This window comes from Mirounga angustirostris, unplaced genomic scaffold (genome assembly GCF_029215605.1).
Source record: "Mirounga angustirostris isolate CCGP_5_RB_7025 unplaced genomic scaffold, mMirAng1.0.hap1 SCAF_12, whole genome shotgun sequence".
Taxonomy (NCBI): domain Eukaryota; kingdom Metazoa; phylum Chordata; class Mammalia; order Carnivora; family Phocidae; genus Mirounga; species Mirounga angustirostris.
The window spans coordinates 4,701,979-4,722,290 of NW_026991720.1; the positions used below are offsets into that span (position 1 = coordinate 4,701,979).

At 50.5% G+C, this 20,312-nt stretch overlaps 1 protein-coding gene across 11 annotated transcripts in view; it reads right to left on the bottom strand.

Annotated features, from left to right (window-relative positions):
* The window catches only part of ACTR3B (actin related protein 3B), a 138,671-nt gene that overhangs the window by 29,867 nt on the left and 88,492 nt on the right, over window positions 1-20,312 (bottom strand). For 8 of the 11 annotated variants that reach the window (XM_045863997.3, XM_045863995.3, XM_054505144.2 and 5 more), the window contains one exon: window positions 19,373-20,271. The exons of 2 other annotated variants lie outside the window; for them this stretch is intronic. In XM_045863997.3, the coding sequence (XP_045719953.1) occupies window positions 20,176-20,271 (96 nt within the window). In that variant the 3' untranslated portion in view covers window positions 19,373-20,175. Of the gene's footprint in view, window positions 1-19,372; window positions 20,272-20,312 lie in introns of those variants that run through there. One more of the 11 variants, XM_045863996.3, reaches the window with a different exon arrangement.

Sequence of the window (20,312 nt, forward strand, 5' to 3'; positions counted from 1 at the left end):
AACAAACTGAGAGTTATGGAAAGGGAGGAGGGTGGGGGGATGAGGTAACTGGGTGATGGGCTTTAAGGAGGGCATGTGATGTGATGAGCACTGGGTGTTATACGCAACTAATGAATCATTGAACATTACATCAAAAACTAATGATGTACCATAGGTTGGTTAATTGAATTTAAATTTAAAAATTTTTTTAAATAAAATAAAATAAAATAAAAAGAGGGACATTTTTATGAGCCTGGACTTTAGGTACAAAAAACTCAGTCGCTAGCAGTCCACAATCCAAAACGGTCCTGATCTGCAAAGGACGGTGCATCCAAGGCCCACTGCTCGCTTTATCCAGTTCCTAGAACTGCCCCCCGTGTCCAGGCTGCGAGTCCTTTGCCACCTGCACAAGCCGACGGCAGCCCCGGCGGTCACCAGCCGCCATCCAAGAGACCGGCGCATCCAGGAGCATCCGGTCGGTGCAGAGTCACGGCCCCCTGGTGCCCCGTCAGCACCGACCACAGGGTGGGATGGGCGGGATGGGTGAGGGCTGCAGGGGACGGGGACCCAGCTCGCTCGCTGCAATTGCCTTTCTCTGCATGCTCTCCAAGACATTTCAATGACTACTTAGGTTCAAAAAGTAAGCCAGCCAATTCCCCTAGTGCCGGAGATGCGTGCATCCGAGCCTGCTGATTTACATTTGCCTCAGACGGACCGCGAATTCCCTTATCTGCCTTTGGCAATAAGCTATTCTTGCAAGGTCTTCATTACTTCCTAATTGTCAGGATTTATTTGCTTCATTTTTCTTGTTAGGAAACATTAAAAAAATTAATCTCCAGTCTTGGGCTTCTGTTAATTTAAAAGCTCCTCCTCATTTATTAATGGCATCATTTGTCACTCAATCGTCCCCCACAACAGCCAGCCCCCCCCACAGCAGCACGCATGAGCGCACCCACATCCTGTGGATTCAAAGTCCTTCCTCTGCTGTCTCCCCTTTCTGGTAAAAACTCGATTTTCCATCCACGCAGTGAGCGCTGTCTCTGTCGTATCTAGGTGACTGGACGGAGTCGCTCGATGAACATTAGCATCAAAAACTGATGGAGTGGGTGATCCCCAGGCTGCCCTGGGGTGCTCACGGTGCCCGTGACCCACTCCCACCGCTCCATCGCCAATGCCACCCAGCCCCCATCAATGCAGCTTACCAAGTGCAGTAAGCGGTGCAGATCCCAGGCACTAATGAAGCCCCTGCCTCAGCCCCTTCCCCAGTTCTGCCCACAGTGAGCTCCCAGCCAGATGGTGCCAAGAAATGCTCCATACTTCAGCATCAGAAACCCACCAATGTTAGTGAAAAATTAATTAGAAGGTACTTAATATGAGAACAATCATTGGTTTTATTAGCCAACAGCAATAAAGAGAATCCCCTAAAATCAGAACGGCAAACAGATTTCCTCTCTAGTGCCAACTCTGAACGACTGCGTTCATGGACTCTTCCAGAAGATTCTGAGGCTGCATTTGGGGTCGGGAGGAAAGAGCATACCCAGAACCTCCCCGGCTGGAGAGAGGGGGCTGGCAGTTCAGGTGTGTGCGCTCTGCAGAAAACAGAGCGAATAGGACACAGACACGTATGAGATACTATTTTAAGAAGTTGGCTCACAGTTGTAGGACCCGGAAAGTGTGAAGCTGGGAGGGTTGGCCAGCAGTCTGAAAACTCAGGGAAAAGTTGGCATTGCAGTTCTGAATCTGAAATATGTAGGGCGGGATGCAGGCTGGAAGCTTGGGCAGGAGTTGCCACTGCAGTCTTGAGGCAGGATTTCTTCTTGAGGAACCCTCAGTCTTTGCTCTTAATTAAAGCCATCAGCTGATGAGGGGCACCCGGTGGCCCCGTCGGTTTCAGCCCTGGTCATGATCTCGGGGTCGTGGGAACTGGGCAGGGAGTCTGCTTGGGAGTCTCTCTCTTCCTCTTCCTCTGCCCCTCCCCACACGCCACTCTCACACGCGTGCTTTTAAAAAAAAAGCCGCCAAGTGATTAGAGGAAGCCCACCCACGTTATGGAGGGTAATCTCCTTCACTTAGATTGTGCAGATCTATACAGAGAACTGGTGGCTGCTGGAGGGGAGAGGTGGGGAATGGGCGAGGAGAGGGGAAGGTACAGGCTCCCCATTACAGAACGAAGGAGTCCTGGGAGTAAGACTCAGCGTAGGGAATAGGGTATCGTGATGACGTCGTATGGCGACAGACGGGAGCTACACATGTGGTGAGACAGCCTGATGTTTAGAGACATCGAATCGCTATGTTGTGCGCCTGAAACTCATGTCACATTGTGTGTCAACGATACTCAAATGTTAACATTTTAAAAAAACAAACAAGTAACTATAAAAACCAAAGCCAACTGCTACTGTGCATGCCAATCACACCTACTGAATACCTTCAAGGTAACATCTAGACTCGTGCTTGACCAAACAACTGGGTGCCATCGCCTAGACAAGCGGACACATAACATCACCCTAACTCGTCCCAGTTTTAGAAAGTGGCCCCTCCTCCAGCCTATACCCATCCACACCCTCTGCACCCTTGAAACAAGGCACCGGCCATGCATTCAACGGGTTCTCCACAGGATCAAGCTGACACTTGATCACAGAATTCAGAAGCCAGGAGGACCTTTGCGATCCGAATATAAAGTTCCCTGAGCGCCCAAGAAGCATCTAGTGAGCATCTGGTTTGCTCCTCTGCTTCCGGCAGGATTCCCGTGCGCCATTTCTGAAGTCCTAGAGTCTCCTCCCCGGTGCCTGGGAGAGGGACAGGAGAGAGGGGTTTAAAGAAAAGTGGAATTAGGGCGCCTGGGTGGCTCAGTTGGTTGAGCGACTGCCTTCGGCTCAGGTCATGATCCTGGAGTCACAGGATCGAGTCCCGCGTCGGGCTCCCTGCTCAGCAGGGAGTCTGCTTCTCCTTCTGACCCTCCCCCCTCTCATGCTCTCTATCTCATTCTCTCTCTCAAATAAATAAATAAAATCTTAAAAAAAAAAGAGTATTTAAAAAAAAAAAAAAAAAAAGAAAAGTGGAATTAATATCCAATATGCACTAATAGTTTAATAAGCTGAAATAAATTGATTTTCCATTAAAAGCCAGGAGCCAACAGTCAGACTAAACAGGCCTTCTCTTGCTTATGGCCTGTACTCATAGTAACGTATGGATGCAGCAAGACTTAATTGGTTTTGTTGAGACTGCACAGAAGAAAAAAGTCACAGAACCCAACTGCTACCACTAATTAGAATTTCAGAAAGCGCCATTGCGGAAACAGATCACCCACTTCCTCAGTCATTTTCCAATCTTCTTGATCCAGTTTATGCACCCGCCCTCCCCAGTTCCTCCCCAGCGCACCCCTCCATCAGGTCCGCACAATGAGGTCACCCTGGTGGGTAGCCGCAGACTCTCAGCCCTGGTCGACTAACACGGGGCAGCCGGTCGGTGAGCATCTCCCTTTGCTCAGCTTTGCAGCTCCAACTCACAAAAGCTGCCTTGAGCCTCTAACTCCAGGGGCGCCTGGGTGGCTCAGTCGTTAAGCGTCTGCCTCCCGCTCAGGTCATGATCCCAGGGTCCTGGGGTCGAGCCCCACATCGGGCTCCCTGCTCGGCGGGAAGCCTGCTTCGTCTCCCTCTGCTGCTCCCCCTGCTTGTGCGCGATCTCTCTCTCAAATAAATAGACTCTCTTTCCCCACGGGGGCCTCCCCAGCCACAGAGACCACACATCCACATGCTGTGCTGACCCCCTGCAGCCTGACCTGTGGCATCACGCGGGACGTCGAGTGGATGTCTCGTCTCTGGATCAGAATTGCAAATGTTTAGAATGGTGGCCTGGTGTCCCATTCTTCTGGCCGACGAACGCTCCAAGAATGAAGCTCCTTTACACAGACATCGGCCAAATTTAAGCACCATCATGACAGCAGTGACTTTGCAAAGGGCATGCATCATCCTCACTGATTCTCTAACATCCCTGCAAGGTAAGCTCCCGGATTCTCGTGCTGTCAAGATGGAGACCGAGTACCAGGCCTTTGGTTACACAGATCACAATCGTCCACACGGGGCTCATCCTTTGGCTTCAACGTGCAGAATCCGAACTCTCTTCCACGTGAAGCCGGGAGGATCGGATTCCCTTCCAGCTCTGAGTGGGCAGGGGAGGGGTCAGCAGGAAACCCCCACGCGGCAGAACCACAAGTAACCAGAAGTGGGCCGAGTGTGCCCCTGGCTTCCTCGGCCTTCCAGTTCAGGCACCTCACGCCCTCCTGCCCCACTCTCCCTACCCTCCTGGAGAGAGGACATTTGTCATTTCTCACTTCAGTCTACAGTCTCAAGCTAACTGCTTCTACAGAACATTTGCATTTTAAGTGAGTTGTTTCTAACTGTAAAATGTAAAACTTTGATCTGTTAGACATTCATTCAGAAGTAGGTAGTGTGGACACCGTAAGCACACCCACGGTGTGTGGCAATTAGACTCAATAAAGGTGGGGAAAACAAACAAAAAATAACGAGTCTACTTGGGGGGTGCCAGTGTGGGAGGGGTCAGAATGGCGGGGCACCTCCTCCAGCTCCTTCTTGCCCCCCAGTCCTCTCCTGGTGCACAGGGCCCCCCACATTCCTCCATCACTCTTCCCCAGGCCGGAGAGCACCTCAGCCTCTCTGCTCCTCTGGCTGAGCACCGTGGAGTCAGGCCGAAGGAAGCACCCGCCCCGTCCCTCTCCACCCCACCCTATCCCTCCCCACCCTGCCCCAGTTCAGCCTTCTTCCCATCGGCTCCCATGAGAACTTCTCAACCATTAGACCAACAGCCTTTCTGAGTTTAACCAGGGATCCAGCTTTGCTAGAATTATCAAAGCATGTGAGATTCAGGCTCTCTTCCTTCCTCCTCCACTCTACTCTTCTAGGCCCGTTTCCCAAACTTGACTCTGCACACAAATCACCTGGGAGCCTATTAAATGCAGAGTCAGATTCAGTAGTTCTGGGGCAAGGCCTGAGCGGTCACATGGCTCACAAATTCCTGGAAGACATCGATCCTCCAGTCCAAGGAGCGCCCTACGAGTGGCAAGGCTCCAGTCTTCTCTGGACAATCACGTGGACGGCCAACTCTTTTATTCTAGGCCTCACAACCAAGAGCTTTTGGAAAATTAGATCTTCTGATTTCCTTCTCATTTTTCAAGATCTCGATGCTGCTGGAGAATTTAAAAGCTGGAGCGCATATAGGAATGATACTCCCCCAGTTAGTGCACAGCTGGGTCAGTCGGAACAGGTGCTGTCCACCAGCACCGCAGAGGTTGGCGAGGGGCCCTGAACACCATCCTCCAGTGTGGACTTGCTCAGTAACGGGCTGACCCGTGTCCTCCAAGAAGCTAGGTCGAAGTCCCAACTGCTGGTCCCTAAGAATGGGACCTCGTTTGGCAATAGGGTCTTTGCTGATGAAATTCAGATGGCAGTTAAGGTCACACTGGAGGAGGGTGAGCCCCTAACCCAGTACAACAGGTGTCCTTACAAGAAGAGGAGAGACACATGCAGACAGACACACAGAGGGAAGACGGCAGGACTGCAGGGACCCGGGCTGGGAAGGAGGCTCAGCACCGTTGTCCTTGGAGTCCTCAGCTCACCCTTTTTACAAAGAAATCTATAAAAATTGATCCTTCAACTCAGCTATGGCCAGTGACCGCTCATGACTGCCCAACACCCACTCCCCTGTTCCTTAATAATAAACCACAGATTCTTAGCGAGGCCCATGGCCATCCAGCTAAATAACTACATTTATCACCACCCCTTGCTGTCAGGTGCTGCCACGTGACCAAGTTCTAGAAAGTGTGGGATGATGTTTCCATGAGGTATCCTAAAAAGGGAGAAGCCATGCTCTGTCACTTCCTTCACCAGGTGGCCGGAATGCAGGTGTGTCAGCTGGAGCTCCAGCCACCACTTTGGGCTAGGAGAACAGGGGCCTCAATCTAGGGCTGGAAGGTTGGAACACTGCAGGGAGCATGGGTCCCTGAGGTCTTCACGGAAACCGTGATGGTGGCCATGGACAGCTACATAAAAACAAACAAAGAGAAGTATGTATTAAACTACCATCAATGGAGTTTTCTGTCATGTGCAGTCAAAATAAGTAGATTCTTTTATTTGCAAATAAAAATTCCACTCTTACATCAGTCCAATAAATATGTGGAGGGGGAAAAAACCTCCTCTATCCCTGGAAAGCTTGTTTGTAAATAATTAGATTCATGAAATGGGAATATTCTCTGACTTGCCTGACAGGAATCATTACTCACCCTGAAGGAGAAGCTACAGAGCTTCAAGATTAAGAACCACTTAAATTACTTCTTTTTGGTTTTTTCCTGCACTAATCCTTAGATTCGTCTTACGCTTCCATCGAACAGTAAACGTGGGCCCCTGTCTTCAGCTGACCTGGGTTCTCTCTGCTCCCGGTTCACAGTCACTGGGTAACATTTTTATTTCTAAAATTGTTCGAAGACTTTGGTGCTACAAAAAATACCGTTGAGTGCTGGAACTCGCATTTATCCGTTGTCCCTCGTGACAAAGGGGACGGCTGGGCCAGCTACTCCCTCCCCCACCATCTTTCTCTCGTTCCTCCAGTTCTCTTGTCCCTGCACAAAGGGACATTCAGCCCCTGTCCTTCGTGTGCTGTTCCCGGGGAGGAGCTCACGTGCTTTTCACGGCTGCAGACACACGGCAGATGCACCAACACGGGGTATCGAGCAACACGTTTAGGATTAGATTGGTGACAAATGAAGGTTAAGAAAGGAGCAAGGGTCTGAGGAAGCGCGAAGTAAACCGGGCATTTCAACTGCCTTCCTCAAAGGCAGCAGAAGGAGCCACTTACCCAGGAGACACTCCCTACCCAGAGGGCAGGGGGAAGCATCTTCCTGACACACTTCATAAGCCAGGCTGACACTGAAGCCTCACCTCCAGGCCACAGCCAGATATTTCTGGCAACAATAGAGATATACAGAGATGGAAATTTTTATTACCAGAATTGCAGGGAGCTTCTCCCCACAAGAGAAAGATAGTGTGGGCGTGGATGGGACTGCCCCTGCAGGGTGTCTGTAGCAGGGGGCCTCTGTTGAAGACAAACGAGCACGGGGCGCCCGGGAGGTGAGGCGGAAGGGGGGGCGTGGAGACACAGAGGAGAGACCGTGGAGGGGTGCTTGTGGAAATCATTGCACGGGACGCGCGCGACCCCACACCAAGCACATCTGCGTGTGTCCTGCCGGGTTGGGACGGGAAAGCTAAGGCCCACTTCCCAGACGGCCTTGCAGCGGGGTTCTGGGTGGAACCAGGGTCTGTTGGTGCAGAAGTCAGATGGGCAGGGCCCCACACGGGGAAATCCGGTCTCCGGCACTGCGGCGGGGGGTGGCGGGGGCAGCCCTGGGTTCTGTTTCAGCAGCTGCAGCATGTGGGGGTGGGGGGCCGGGGGCGGTGGATCTGCATTTCTCGTTGGATCCCAGACATTTCTCCTGGTCATTGTGCTCCTGGCTCGGACACACATGTGGTATCCCTGGCGCCCCAGGATTATAAAGCCACCTAACACCTGCTCCTTTAAAAAGCTGACTGGAAGCCCCGAAACATGGGAACGTGGTGATCAGAGTGTGGTATCTTCCATGCAAAGCCCTGCCCCTTCTTCAGGAATTCCGTGCTACACTTTTCAGCAGTTGGATTTTATTTATGAAAGCACCAACAGCTTTCTGCTCTTGCAAGACTCGGGACAGGTGTTTCTTAAAGTCCCCTTCCCACCTAACTCTGTTGCGTTACCTCCACGCTCGCCAGTGGAGGGTTAGGATAATCAGTTCTGAAGGACGACCTCAACGCAAGGCGGCCCGACTCCAGCATTTATCAATAGGAGGCTCTTTGGGGATAAAAAGACAACCTTGCAAAAGTAAAAGGTACATAAGTGTTGTTTGAATTGATCAATGCTTATGCAAACTCTTGCCTGAAATCTGTGGACACGGTTGTTGAAATCCTGTCCTCGCTTCACGTTATGAAGATAAGTCTCCCTTTGTCAATGACAGCTACAGTCCACAAACCCTGGATGCACTGCCAATAAAATGCACACGCATTCTCACAGATTGTTAAATTCTGTACTTTCTGACTTGTCCAATACAACCACAGGTTCAAGCTGGATCATCGATTTGTCCTTGGCCAAAGGGAAAATGAAATTGAGTGGAAAAATTGAGTGGGTCCATTGCTGGGAGTGGCCTTGTGCCCGACGCCGTCTCTGTCCCACGGTTCAAAGCCATCAGGCGCGCCTGGGTGGCTCAGGCGGTTAATCGTCTGCCTTCAGCTCAGGTCATGATCTCCAGGTCCTGGGATCGAGCCCCATGTCCGGCTTCCGGTTCAGCAGGAAGCCTGCTTCTCCCTCTCCCTCTGCCTCTCCCCCCTACCCGTGCTCTCTCTGTCTCTCTCCCTCTCAAATGAATGAAGAAAAAAAAAAAGCCATCAGCTGGTCCATAAGCTGCACGGTCTGCCCTCCCCTTCAATCTCCACCCTGGCTGAGAACTATGATTCTAACAGACTCTTAACTCTAGAGAAGATACTGGTGGTGACCAGAGGGGAGGTGGGCGGGGGGACGGGGGAAACGGGATGGGGACTGAGAGTGCACTTGCTGTGAGAGCACCAGGTGTTGTATGGATGTGTTGAATCACTATATTGTACACCTGAAACTAATGTAACACTGCCTGTTAACTAATTGGAATTAAGATAAAAACTTTAAAAAAAAGATTGTAATTCTAGGGGCGCCTGGGTGGCTCAGTCAGTAAAGCGTCTGCCTTCGGCTCAGGTCCTGATCCCGGGGTCCTGGGGTCGAGCCCCACATCAGGTGATTATCATTTTCACCTGACAAAGAACAAAGCTGTAACATGCCTCATGGTCCGCTCAGCACCAAGAGCGAATCATGACAGAAGACAAATCATTGCTTAGGGCTGACATGTGTGTACCCAGGTTTGAGCCCAGCTAGGGGCAAAATGAAAGCCAGGATGTGTGTGGGAAGTCAAGAGACCACTTTCTACCAGGTATATTTACACGTAGGGGCTGCTCACAGGCAGGAGCTTTAGTTTAAAACTCAAACTAAGCCCCCAGGCTCCACCATGACCAACGTCCAGAACACGACTGGCCGCTTGCCCTCGGCAGGGCAGCTCAGAGGCCCATCCCAACAGAGGGTGCCGGCACCTGCAGGCCTGTGCTGTTGGCCTCCTCCCTCGGGGCGCCCCCACCGGACCCCTCCCGTGCAGCCCGTAGAGCCGGGAGGGCTTCCCCAGCTGCAGCCCAGCACGCCCATCCTGCACTCCCCTCGCCGCCCACCCCGCGGCTCATCCGCTGGTGCTCAGGGACTCGCCCACCTCATTCCAGAAATGTGTGAAAACAGACACTCTGGGGGACAAACTTTATGGGGCAGGGCAGGAGCAGCGGATAAATGCTTCATCCTTACCAGCCCAGGGGGTGATTCTGAGACAGGGCCAAGTAGATTCCTGGCAATTCTTGGAATTTTGACCTAACAGTTCAGTCAATAGTGTTTGTGGGGCTTGGGGGGTCCCCACGACCACCCTGTTTTGACAATTCACTGGAAGGACTCCCAAAACTCCCTGAAATCTGTTGCGTTCACGGCTAGGGCTCACGACAGCGAACAGACACAGCTTAACGGCAGCCGAGGGACGAGGCGCCCAGGCAGGGCCGAGCTTGTCCCCTCCCAGGGCTGCTGTGGACAGCGCCACCTCCTCGCGGCATCCACGTGTGGCAACGCACACAGAGTTCTGCCGACCAGGGAAGCTCACCCAAACCCCGGTGCCCCAAATCCTCGGGCTCAGGGACTCGTAGCCATGACCTTCAATCAGGCACTGACCTTCAGTGTCCAGCCACTCTGGACCCAAGGCCCCCACCCCAAATCCCACCGTCAGCACAGACCATCTGGGGTGGCCCAAGGCCCCAGGGCATCAAAGACATTCCACGAGGCGGGACGCTCCAGCAGCCTGGAGATCAGGGCAGAGGCGGACGAGAGCAACACGGTAACTGACATGGGGCGCTGAACGCGGTGGTGCGGTGGGCACAGCGGAGCGCGGCCCCTGAACCTGAGGACACCTGCACGGTGTCCAGAGCACGAGGAAAAGCACGAGGCTCGCAGGCAGCCCCACGGCTGCTCTGATTTATTATTCAAGTGTAAAGTGTAATGAACCCACTGAAGAAATTAAAATGTGTTTTTCAGCACCTGCTTCTCTTCTCCTCTGCTTTACCAGAAGACTCATGAATCAATAAGTACCACGGCCCAGACACCCCGTGGCACATTCATCCACGAGCTGTTTGCCTCCTGCCTGCTCTGAGGGGACGCAGCACTTTTAATAGTGGGTACCATTAAGAACCGAAGGGGGGCGCCTGGGTGGCTCAGATGGTTAAGCGTCTGCCTTCGGCTCGGGTCATGATCCCAGGGTCCTGGGATCGAGCCCCGCATCGGGCTCCCTGCTCCTTGGGAGCCTGCTTCTCCCTCTGCCTTTCTCTCTCGCTCTCTCATGAATAAATAAATAGAATCTTTAAAAAAAAAAAAGAACTGAAGGGAATCAGTCCTAACTGGAAGCAGGGTCCTACAGGACTGGCCGGGGGAATGGATCTGGCTCTCCCCGTTGGCCCTCAGCTGGAGACGGGGAGGGGGGTGCAGCTGGCCATTACTGATCAAGTCTGGTTGTTTGGGGCTGATGGCTGTGGTTGTGGGATGGAGTTCTGTTGTCACACGCACTCTGGCTGTTTGTTCATATACGTAGTCTCTGAACTGGAAAAGTGAAATGTTGAAAAATGTCCTCATGGGGCACCTGGGTGGCTCAGTTGGTTAAGCGACTGCCTTCGGCTCAGGTCATGATCCTGGAGTCCCGGGATCGAGTCCCGCATCGGGCTCCCTGCTCAGCGGGGAGTCTGCTTCTCCCTCTGCCCTCTTCCCTCTCGTGCTGTCTCTCATTCTCTCTCTCTCAAATAAATAAATAAAATCTTTAAAAAAAAAAAAAGAAAAGAAAAATGTCCTCATGAAAAAGGGAGTGTGGACGCTGACAGGTGCAGGGGAAGGCCATGAGGGGACTGGCATTCTGCGGCCACGAGCCTGGGACCACCGAGAGCACATCCTTCCCTGGCACCTGCCGGTGAGCCGGGCCACACCCGCATCTCCGACCTCTGGCCTCGGACCTCTGGCCCCCGGACTGAGGGACGCGGCATTTCCGTGATGCTGCCCTAGGACACTAATCCAGGTCTGTCACAGTCTTCGGGGAGAGTCACGGGGCCCTCATCATGTCCATTTCAACAGGACCCGAGTGAACTGGTTCCCCAGGACGTGCCACATGCTAGGAGCAGAGGGGGGACCAGAACCATCTCGCGAGGCCACAGTTGGGAACCCAAATTCTTTTCAGGAAAGGTGCGTTGTATAGTAGAAATGCCTCAGATGTTTCATTTAAATAATGTAGAATCAAGTAACAGCAACATTGGAGCACAGACCCAAGACTGACACAGTCAGTTTCCGCATTCTGAGTAACGAAGAATGGGGACCAACCATCCGCACATTTTTCAACATTTCATTTTTCCAATTCAGAGACTACATGTATGAACAGACAACAGCCAGACCGTATGTGACAACAGAACTCTGACCCACAGCATGCAGCCATCAGCCCCAAATGGCCAGCTCCGATCGCTAACGGCAAGCTGCCTTGGCTCCCCCCAACCCCCCGCCTCCAGCTGAGGGCCAACGGGAAAGCCAGATCCACTCCCCCGACCAGTCCTGTAGGATCCTGCTTCCAGTTAGCCATCCCAGGGTCCCCACGCCCACGGCCCCCTGCAGGGCACCCCTGACCCCCTTTGCCACCGTGAGGCTGTCCCACCCCGTGCCTGCCTCTGTGTCCCCACCGAGCACGCACGATGGCGGCGGACCCCCAACAGCCATGACCGTTCTCATTTGTTCTTCATTTATTTCCACACCACAAAGCTTTGCCTTCTTTACCACAAATTATTTCTCCCAGATCTAAAAGGAAAGCGGTTGCCATTTTAAATTTTCCTCTACATTCTCCAGAAGAGATGTTGCCGTGACATAAAAAGGCCAGAGGGCGGGCGGCCAAGAATCCGAGTTCTAGCTGGCTAGCGGAGAGAGAAGACAAAACACACTGAGAACTGACCCCAGCCTCCCCAGTTACAAATCAAGAAGACCTCTGAATGTAAATGATGGTCACAAACTCTTTGCCCTAACCACAAATACGATGCCCACTAAAACTACCAAAATCAACAGAAATTATTTTCCTCTTTAAGAATGTTCCCCAGAGCACACAACTTAATGTAGAGAAAACTGGGGGTTCTTACTCGGGAACAAAAGATGAGTCAGCAGAGCATCACGTCATTCTTATTCTTATCCTGCTCATGAAAGGGGGTTGTTTTCACTAAAAAATAGAAATCAGATGTCAGAGTGATTACCACGCGGTTAATACTGTAGGAATCACTGGCACCTCTAAATCCCTTCCCTTTGGGGCATTTTGTTTATATTTGAGATAGAATTCTAATAAATGAAAATTACGTCCTTAAGGAACAAATGTCTGCCTGAATGCAGTCTGAAGAGAGTAAGACAGAATGTCTGCGTTGTCTTAGTGGAGTGTGAGCATGAGAAATGATCAACTACAAAAAGAAACATGAGACAGCCCTTTTTGTTCATCTCTCCGCAAAGTATCGAAATACCCTCTGCCACTTAATGTTCCTTACTTACCACCAGTGACCACCAGAACCACAATCACGATGTCTCTTCAAAGCAAAATAAAAGTAATATTCCAAAGGGAAAAAACTCCTCTTTAGAACCTCAACTTCTCTCTCACTCGACGGTCTACCAAGGGCAGGAACACGGGCAGCCCCCCATCGGCAGCCCCCTCGGAGGGCAGCTCTTCCAAGGGGACCCCTCAGAGATGGGTCTCCCAAACTGTGGCCTCAGGAGCCCGGGCCCGAGAGCCATCACGGGCCTGGCGGGAGGTGGCCGACATGGAGGCCTTCGTACTAGTCCATGGGGCTCCTGCTCAGGAGGACGCCATGCTTCCCCGCTCAATAGAAGCTCTTGTCCACTCGATGAAGAGACATGTTGCACTTGCACATGAGGCTTCTCAAGCAGGTTTGGCCCCGGGACCTGTTTCTCCTACCTCTGCTGGAGCAAGCACACTCAGAGGCCACCTCTTAGTATTACACCACGGCTCACGGTGAGCAGGACTGCCCGTAACTCGCTGGTCTCCTCCACAGGGGGCTCGCAGGTGTGACTCCCGTGTACCCAGCGAGCCTCCGACCACCCCACGCGCCGTCAGTCACTTAGCACGGCTCCTCAAGAGGACGAGGTCATCGGGAGGGGAGGCAGCGGCGAATGGGCTGGTCTGACGGGCTGTACTTCGTCATCCCATAGACCCATCTCTGACCCTGGGGTGAGAACACCAAACCCACTCCCTGCTCTGCTCAAACTGGCCATGAGCACCGCCTCCGTCTGGGCAGGGACTGAGTAGACTGGATTCCAGTACTCCCACCCCAGGCTTTCCAGAGCAACCCATCATAAAGGTGGAGTTTAAGATTTAAGAAGAAAACCATAAGCTCAAAACTGTGTGTCCTTTCGTGTGAATGTATCGATGGCTTTTTTTTGACAAGCAAAGAACAAAACCCTGAAAAACAAAGCCCCATCAATATTGTTACTGGCCATGAGATCAGGCACCCACTCTCAGCGCGTCATGAGTAGAAGGACTTCCCGGGGCGCCGGCACCGCAAACCCCTCACACACGTCACCGTGCGTGGTCTGGTGACCACAATACGCTACCGAGCACGCTCCCACCTGGAAACCACGCTGTTTACAAAGTCTCCATGCAAGTGCTATGGGCCCTTTTTTTTTTTTTAAAGATTTTATTTATTTATTTGAGAGAGAGAATGAGATAGAGAGCACATGAGAGGGGGGAGGGTCAGAGGGAGAAGCAGACTCCCCGCCGAGCAGGGAGCCCGATGCGGGACTCGATCCCGGGACTCCAGGATCATGACCTGAGCCGAAGGCAGCCGCTTAACCGACTGAGCCACCCAGGCGCCCCAACTATGGGCCCTTTAAAAGCTACTCGGGGCACCTGGGTGGCTCAGTCGGTTAAGCGGCTGCCTTCGGCTCAGGTCATGATCCTGGAGTCCCGGGATCGAGTCCCGCATCGGGCTCCCTGCTCGGCGGGGAGTCTGCTTCTCCCTCTGACCCTCCCCCCTCTCATGTGCTCTCTCTCTCTCTCTCAAATAAATAAATAAAATCTTAAAAAAAAGCTACTCAATTGTCGAAATAAGTCAGTCAGAGAAAGACAAATACCACGTAATTTCGCTCATATGTGGAATTTAAGAAACAAATGAGCAAAAGGAAAAAAAGAGACAAACCAAGAAACAGACCCTCGACTGCAAAGAACACACTGGGGGTTGGCAGAGGGGGTCGGGGGATGGGGGAGACAGATGAAGGGATTACAGAGCACACACACATGGTGAACACGGAGTCGTTGAATCACTATACTGTACACGTGAAACTAACAGAACACTGCATGTTAACTACACTGGAATTAAAACAAAGACTTAATTGAAAAGGGGCTCCTGGCTGGCTCAGTCAGAAGAGCATGCGACTCTTGATCTTGTGGTTGTGAATTCAAGCCCCTCATTGTGTGCAGAAATTACGTTAAAAAAAAAAAACCTTAATTTAATTAAACTTTCTAAGAAGTTACTCAACAGTCAATCAACCAGGACATAAGCTGCGTATTTCTAGAAAGTTTATAATGCTATCGACCTTTGCCATTAGGGGACATTTAACTTGTGTGCCCTATCGCAGTAACATTCTTACACTCTCCCGCAGAGAGCTGCAATTCTATCATGTAATAATGTTTCGATTACCTATAAAGTTTAATTTACTGTGGACATAAGACCTAATGAATAAATGTTAGAACATACTGATTCAGTTCAAGGAAACCACTGCAAGTCAGAAACCCAAGTTCATATACGAGCCCAACTGAGACAAGACATGTCGGCGGAACAGCTTCAGTCGGTCACTGGCACCGTTACACCTCACAATTTATCTCTCTAAGTAGCTAATTTCTAACTATTATTATGAGTCCTTTCTCTGCACTATGCTGTTATCCAGAATGCTTTGACAGTTCTCAAATATCACCGGTAATGGACAAATCACAGTAGCTTTTTCTGCAAAAAGAGCACCACGCTAAGGATACAAACAGACCTTGCTATTTCTAAATACAGCCAGAGAAATTATCTTTCCATTTTAAGACTGAAAACTGCGTCCACCAGCTACGTGTTTTAGTATCCCTAAACTTTAAAATGTTTGCTCCCTACCTTCACCTAAAGATCACAGGATCTGGCCATTCTGATTTCTGACTCCCTCCTGACACTCCTCCTCAACTCTGCCCGTTGTTTTACGGAGTAAGACATAAAGCTTTCAGCTTCTCCTTCCTGTCAGTGCCTCCCAGGCCATCTGGTCTCGTGCGGACTTCTCCGGAGCTGCCCATTCTCGAGCTCCAGAGCAGCATTCCTGTCCAGCTCGCGTCACCGGCCCTGTTCTAGGTCTGCCCCGTGACTCGAGAAAAGCTACAGCTCTTGGTAGAAACTCCCAGGCGTGTCTGTGCAAATCCGAGAATCCCTCTGTACTTCTTAAGGGCTTTATCCTTAAGAGAAAGGCCAAAACTCTCACCCCAGCCCCGCCTCGGACACCCTTACCTCCTCGCTGCCCTCCATACCAGGCTATTAGCGCTGCCTTGAAAACTGCCGTGGTAACCTCCTCCTGGACGCCTGCTCCCCGCGCATCCTTCACTGGCCTCCACGCACTCCCGGGACCTCAGCTGAACACCGCTCGCTCGGGAGCCTCCACCCAGGCCCCCCCGACTCCCATGCTGGCTCAGGCCCTGTGTGTCCCCAGACCCGGCACCTCGCCCCCAGGGCCCCGCCATGGTCAGTCACAGTGTGTGCCTCTGTAATTAATGTCCATCTCTTCCCTGGGAGAGGACACCCGTGTCCGTCGGCACCGCACCCCTGGCTGGCACACCGTAGCTCACAGGCGCTTACAGAAGTGACCTGGGACTCACGGGACCAACGACCAGCCAGGCGTAGCACCGGGGTGAGAAGTCGGAATCTCACACAACCTGTTCTGTGCCCCACACCCCCAGCTCCACTACACTGTCATGAGCCAACGACACAGAGCGCCCCTCGCTGAAGACCTCTATCATCCGGGCATCGCTGCCAAGCACAAACCAGAAGTGGGAAGGAAGACTACTCGAGGCCAAAGTGGGTCTGGTGGGAAACTTCAGAATTCATCTGTAGAAGTGCACATGAGGCCAAGGGTGAATTAAATGGAGCTCTGATCAATTATTACAGCTGATCTGACTCCTTAATATTGAAAATACAGCCAGAGCACATCATTTATATTTTGACATCATAAACCCTTAGGTTTGTGACTATTAATTTTTTAATAATTTAAAGTTATATTCCTTTTTATCAATTACAAAGTTCTGACATTTTTAGCGGCAAGTCCTACTAAATTAATATACATTTATTGCACACACACACATGATTAGAAATCATCCATAGCAGCCCAAGCTAAAAACAAAACGGTGAAACCTGAGAAGTCAACCAGGGAATAAACCGCTGACTTCTGAGACATAATACAGGGTAGAAAGAACTAACATCTCAATATTAGAAACCTCCTTCCATGATACCAATATCAAGCTGTAGTTTCTTTTCTCCTTTTTAAAAAGATTTATTTCCATCTGACCACGTGAAATTGATGTAATTGCCAATTAGAGACCCACACAATTATTTTGCCAATCAATTTATATTTCTACTTAACAAGCCTGACAGCAACTTTTAAAAGAAACATTATGAAATATTCTTCAATTAAGTAAAGAATTATTTAACAGATAAATATTCTTAATGGGGCTCTCTTGTGGTTTTAAATAAGCTGAGCACTTGATTAACCTCACAGGCTTGTTCGGCACAACCGTAATTTTTACAAATGGGATAGAACGGAGGGATCATAAAGAAGGAATTAATCACAGAACAATCGGTGCTTCAGTCACGAGAGCTCTTTATTCATATTAGTTAAGTTGGAGAATGAACTGGCTATTACTACCATAAAGTACACTCAGGTCTTCAAGATCACCGTGCCCACGCTCAGACACATGGTACGGCATCGCACATCCGCCTTCCAGGTACACAGAACGCCTACCGGGGTCACTGTTTAGAGCTAGATTTTATATCCTTAGCAGTCTTAAGGTAATGACAGTTAACGTCCCAGACACTGGAAAACCAGCTCTCTTACAAGGTTCCCCAACCACGTAACACTTCTCGGTATAGAGCACATGCAGCCTGGAGAAACCAGCGAGGGAGTCTCCATGTGAACAGGAATTCGGTTCAGTATTTGCTGGGCGTTGGGAGGTCCTGGGGGTACAAAGATCATTCCCCATTTTTAAGGACCTCAGTCTGGGGAGGGGCATAGGGCATCAGTGGGGCATGGGTAAGGAGAAGCTGGCTCGATGGGGGCTTCATCCAAAGGGGGTGCTGGAGCACTCCAGGGAAACGGAACCCTTCTGGGGGCCGGTCACTCCAGGATGCTGGCCCCCTCCTGCCGCCGAGATCACCCAGTGATATAAAGCCCGTCCGTGGAACATGCCTCACCCAAACCGAGGACATCTTCGTGCTGATTGTAGAAGGAGGGCTCACAGCACAGAGCTCGGTGGGAAGACAACGGCTGTGCCCACAGCAAAGGGTGACTTTTACACGAATAAAAGTGATTCAATTGTATCAGCAATGTAATACTAAGAAAAGGCCAGGTGATGTTTAGATCCTACAATTCTATAGAGAGCTTTTTAAAATATTTTCTTACTGAAAGTTCTAAAGGCCATTTAGTTCACAAACCTAAAATTCTTTTCTCCCACCGAAACTATTTTTTAATGCAATTGTGATGAGGAGGGCTCTCAGGACACAATAACTGCTTTATAACGTAATAACAATGGCAAAGATTTATTGAATACTTACTGTGGGCCCATTACAGCTCTAAACGCTCAAACAACTCTTTTTATCTTACTTGTGAAATACAACGAAGTCAATGCATGTAACAAAACATACGTTGGCAAAGCATTATGAACAAAAATGAAAATAATTCAACATCAAAATGTCCTATGTGGGTGGCTTCCTAGAACACATTACTTACCAAAGGATTTGGATTAGAGGGGGAATACTTTATAGCTCCTCATGGCCATTTCCAAACTCTTTTTATTCCAGTATCTAAGGGAATTCATTCGAGAGACTCATGCCATCGGGTCTGACCACCCACTCTCCCACCTGACTGCCGTTATTCTCCTACTCTTACTAGGACGGTTATGGCACCCTTCAGAACAGATGGAGTCATGACTTCTCTGCTTCCTAGCTGTGCTCGTGAGCAGGCACTGAATTTCTTTCAGCCATGGTTTCCTATCTGGAAAATGGGGATCATGGTAATTCCGACTTCCTAGGGCTGTTGTTAAGATTAAATAAGGTCCTGCGTAGCCTGCACTTAGCAAAGTCACACCGCACACAGCGCTCCTGCGACCACGCGTGGATGCATGGGTGTGCGCGTCTGAAGGCATACAGATCGGCCCGGAACTCGGTGCGACAGTGGCTGGAGAAACCATGAGAAACCGAAACAGTCTAGTGATCCTGAGAACCAAGTGGTCTGAGACTCTCCAGTGGGGAGACCGAGGGTCTGGGGTCACTGACAATTAATCAGAAAGAAGCAGGGACTGCCTTCGGCACGGGGAACTTGGATTTCCCCATGCTCAGCGGAGAATTTACATTATTATTCTCATACTTGCTTCTAAACTTAAACAATGAAACTAAATCTTTCTTGATGAAGGCAAATTTTCAGAGAATAAAACCTACGTCATGACTTAAAACAAACACCGTAACAGTTTAAAAAATAATGTCAGTATTACGCGAAGAATGGAGCAACCCTAGATCCCTTAATTTAACAAAGTACCTTTCAAGCCAGCGATCTACGCAGCAAATGTCGGAGCAGTTACTGAAAGCTTAGCAAGGATTCTGAATTCCTAGGAAGGGCTGCTGGAAATCCGTAGAAGCATCCCCACCCCACCCCACGGCACTTCCCGGACTCTTCCTGGACACTTTCACAGCACTTCCCGGACTCCCCGGGGGGACGGAGTGGTCACTGAGGACAGGCAGTCCTCGTCCCTCTGGGAAATCTCCTTCCGCAAACTTGGTACCAATCACCAAATCCTCCAGTGACAGGAAACAAATTTCAGCCTTCTTCAAAAGAAGTAATGGGCACAGAGGGGAAAACCAAAAGACCAGCACAGCACAGCAGGAAATCTTTATAAAGAGTCTAAGTGCTTTTATTACGAGGGTGCAAGGCAGCATTTCATCCAACACTCACCAACAGCAAACCGGCATCTTCCATAGAACACTTCCAGAAAGTTCAAACAGGAAAATGAAAAGATACATTATCTGTAATGATTCTCATACAACAGTGTTTAGTGTTGAAACTTCATGTCACTCCAAGAAAGTGTAATCATTTTCTAGCAAACGTGGCAAAAAAAGTTTGCTGTTTTATTTTGTTTGCCTACAGACATATCAGAACATGCCTCACAATTAAAACGTTTTTTTACGGCACTCCATGACACCAGTATCTATTCGTGCTTAGGATCAGCCAGTTGTACCAAATACAGAAAATACAAAATGATAGGAAATATAAACATCAATTTGTATTTCAAGTTTATAACATTTTATTTACAAAAATAGGCCGGGAGGAAAAGGGTTTGCAGCCCCATATTCTTTCCTGGGGGGACTATTTTGCGTCATCTTCTCCGTTTTTTCCCTAACAATTTTTAAAGTCACAGGTGAATTCCTCCAGAATTCAATTCGCCAACTAGAAGCTGGGGAGGCGAGGAGGACGGGGACGGGAGGGGGAGGCAGGGGGCGGGGAGGGAAGGGCCGTCGGACAGCGGGCACACGGATGGCGTGCACTGAACGGCCTCATGCACTCGGCGACGCAAGCACGCTTCTCGACATCGACACCAAACGCCACTATTTACAGGAGCTGCGGTCTCGTGCGGGCCCTGACGGTGCCTGCTCACCGGCGCGACGTGACCGGGTGACCGTGTCGAGGCGGACGCTAAGACATGACTCCGAAGACGGGGTTGTGGCGGCAGATGCTGGGGCCATACTCCTCGTAGTCCTTCTTGGTGTGGCACACCTGGAAGAACTCGGGCTGGGGGGCAGCGGTTAGAGGGCATCGAGAGACCTTCCCAA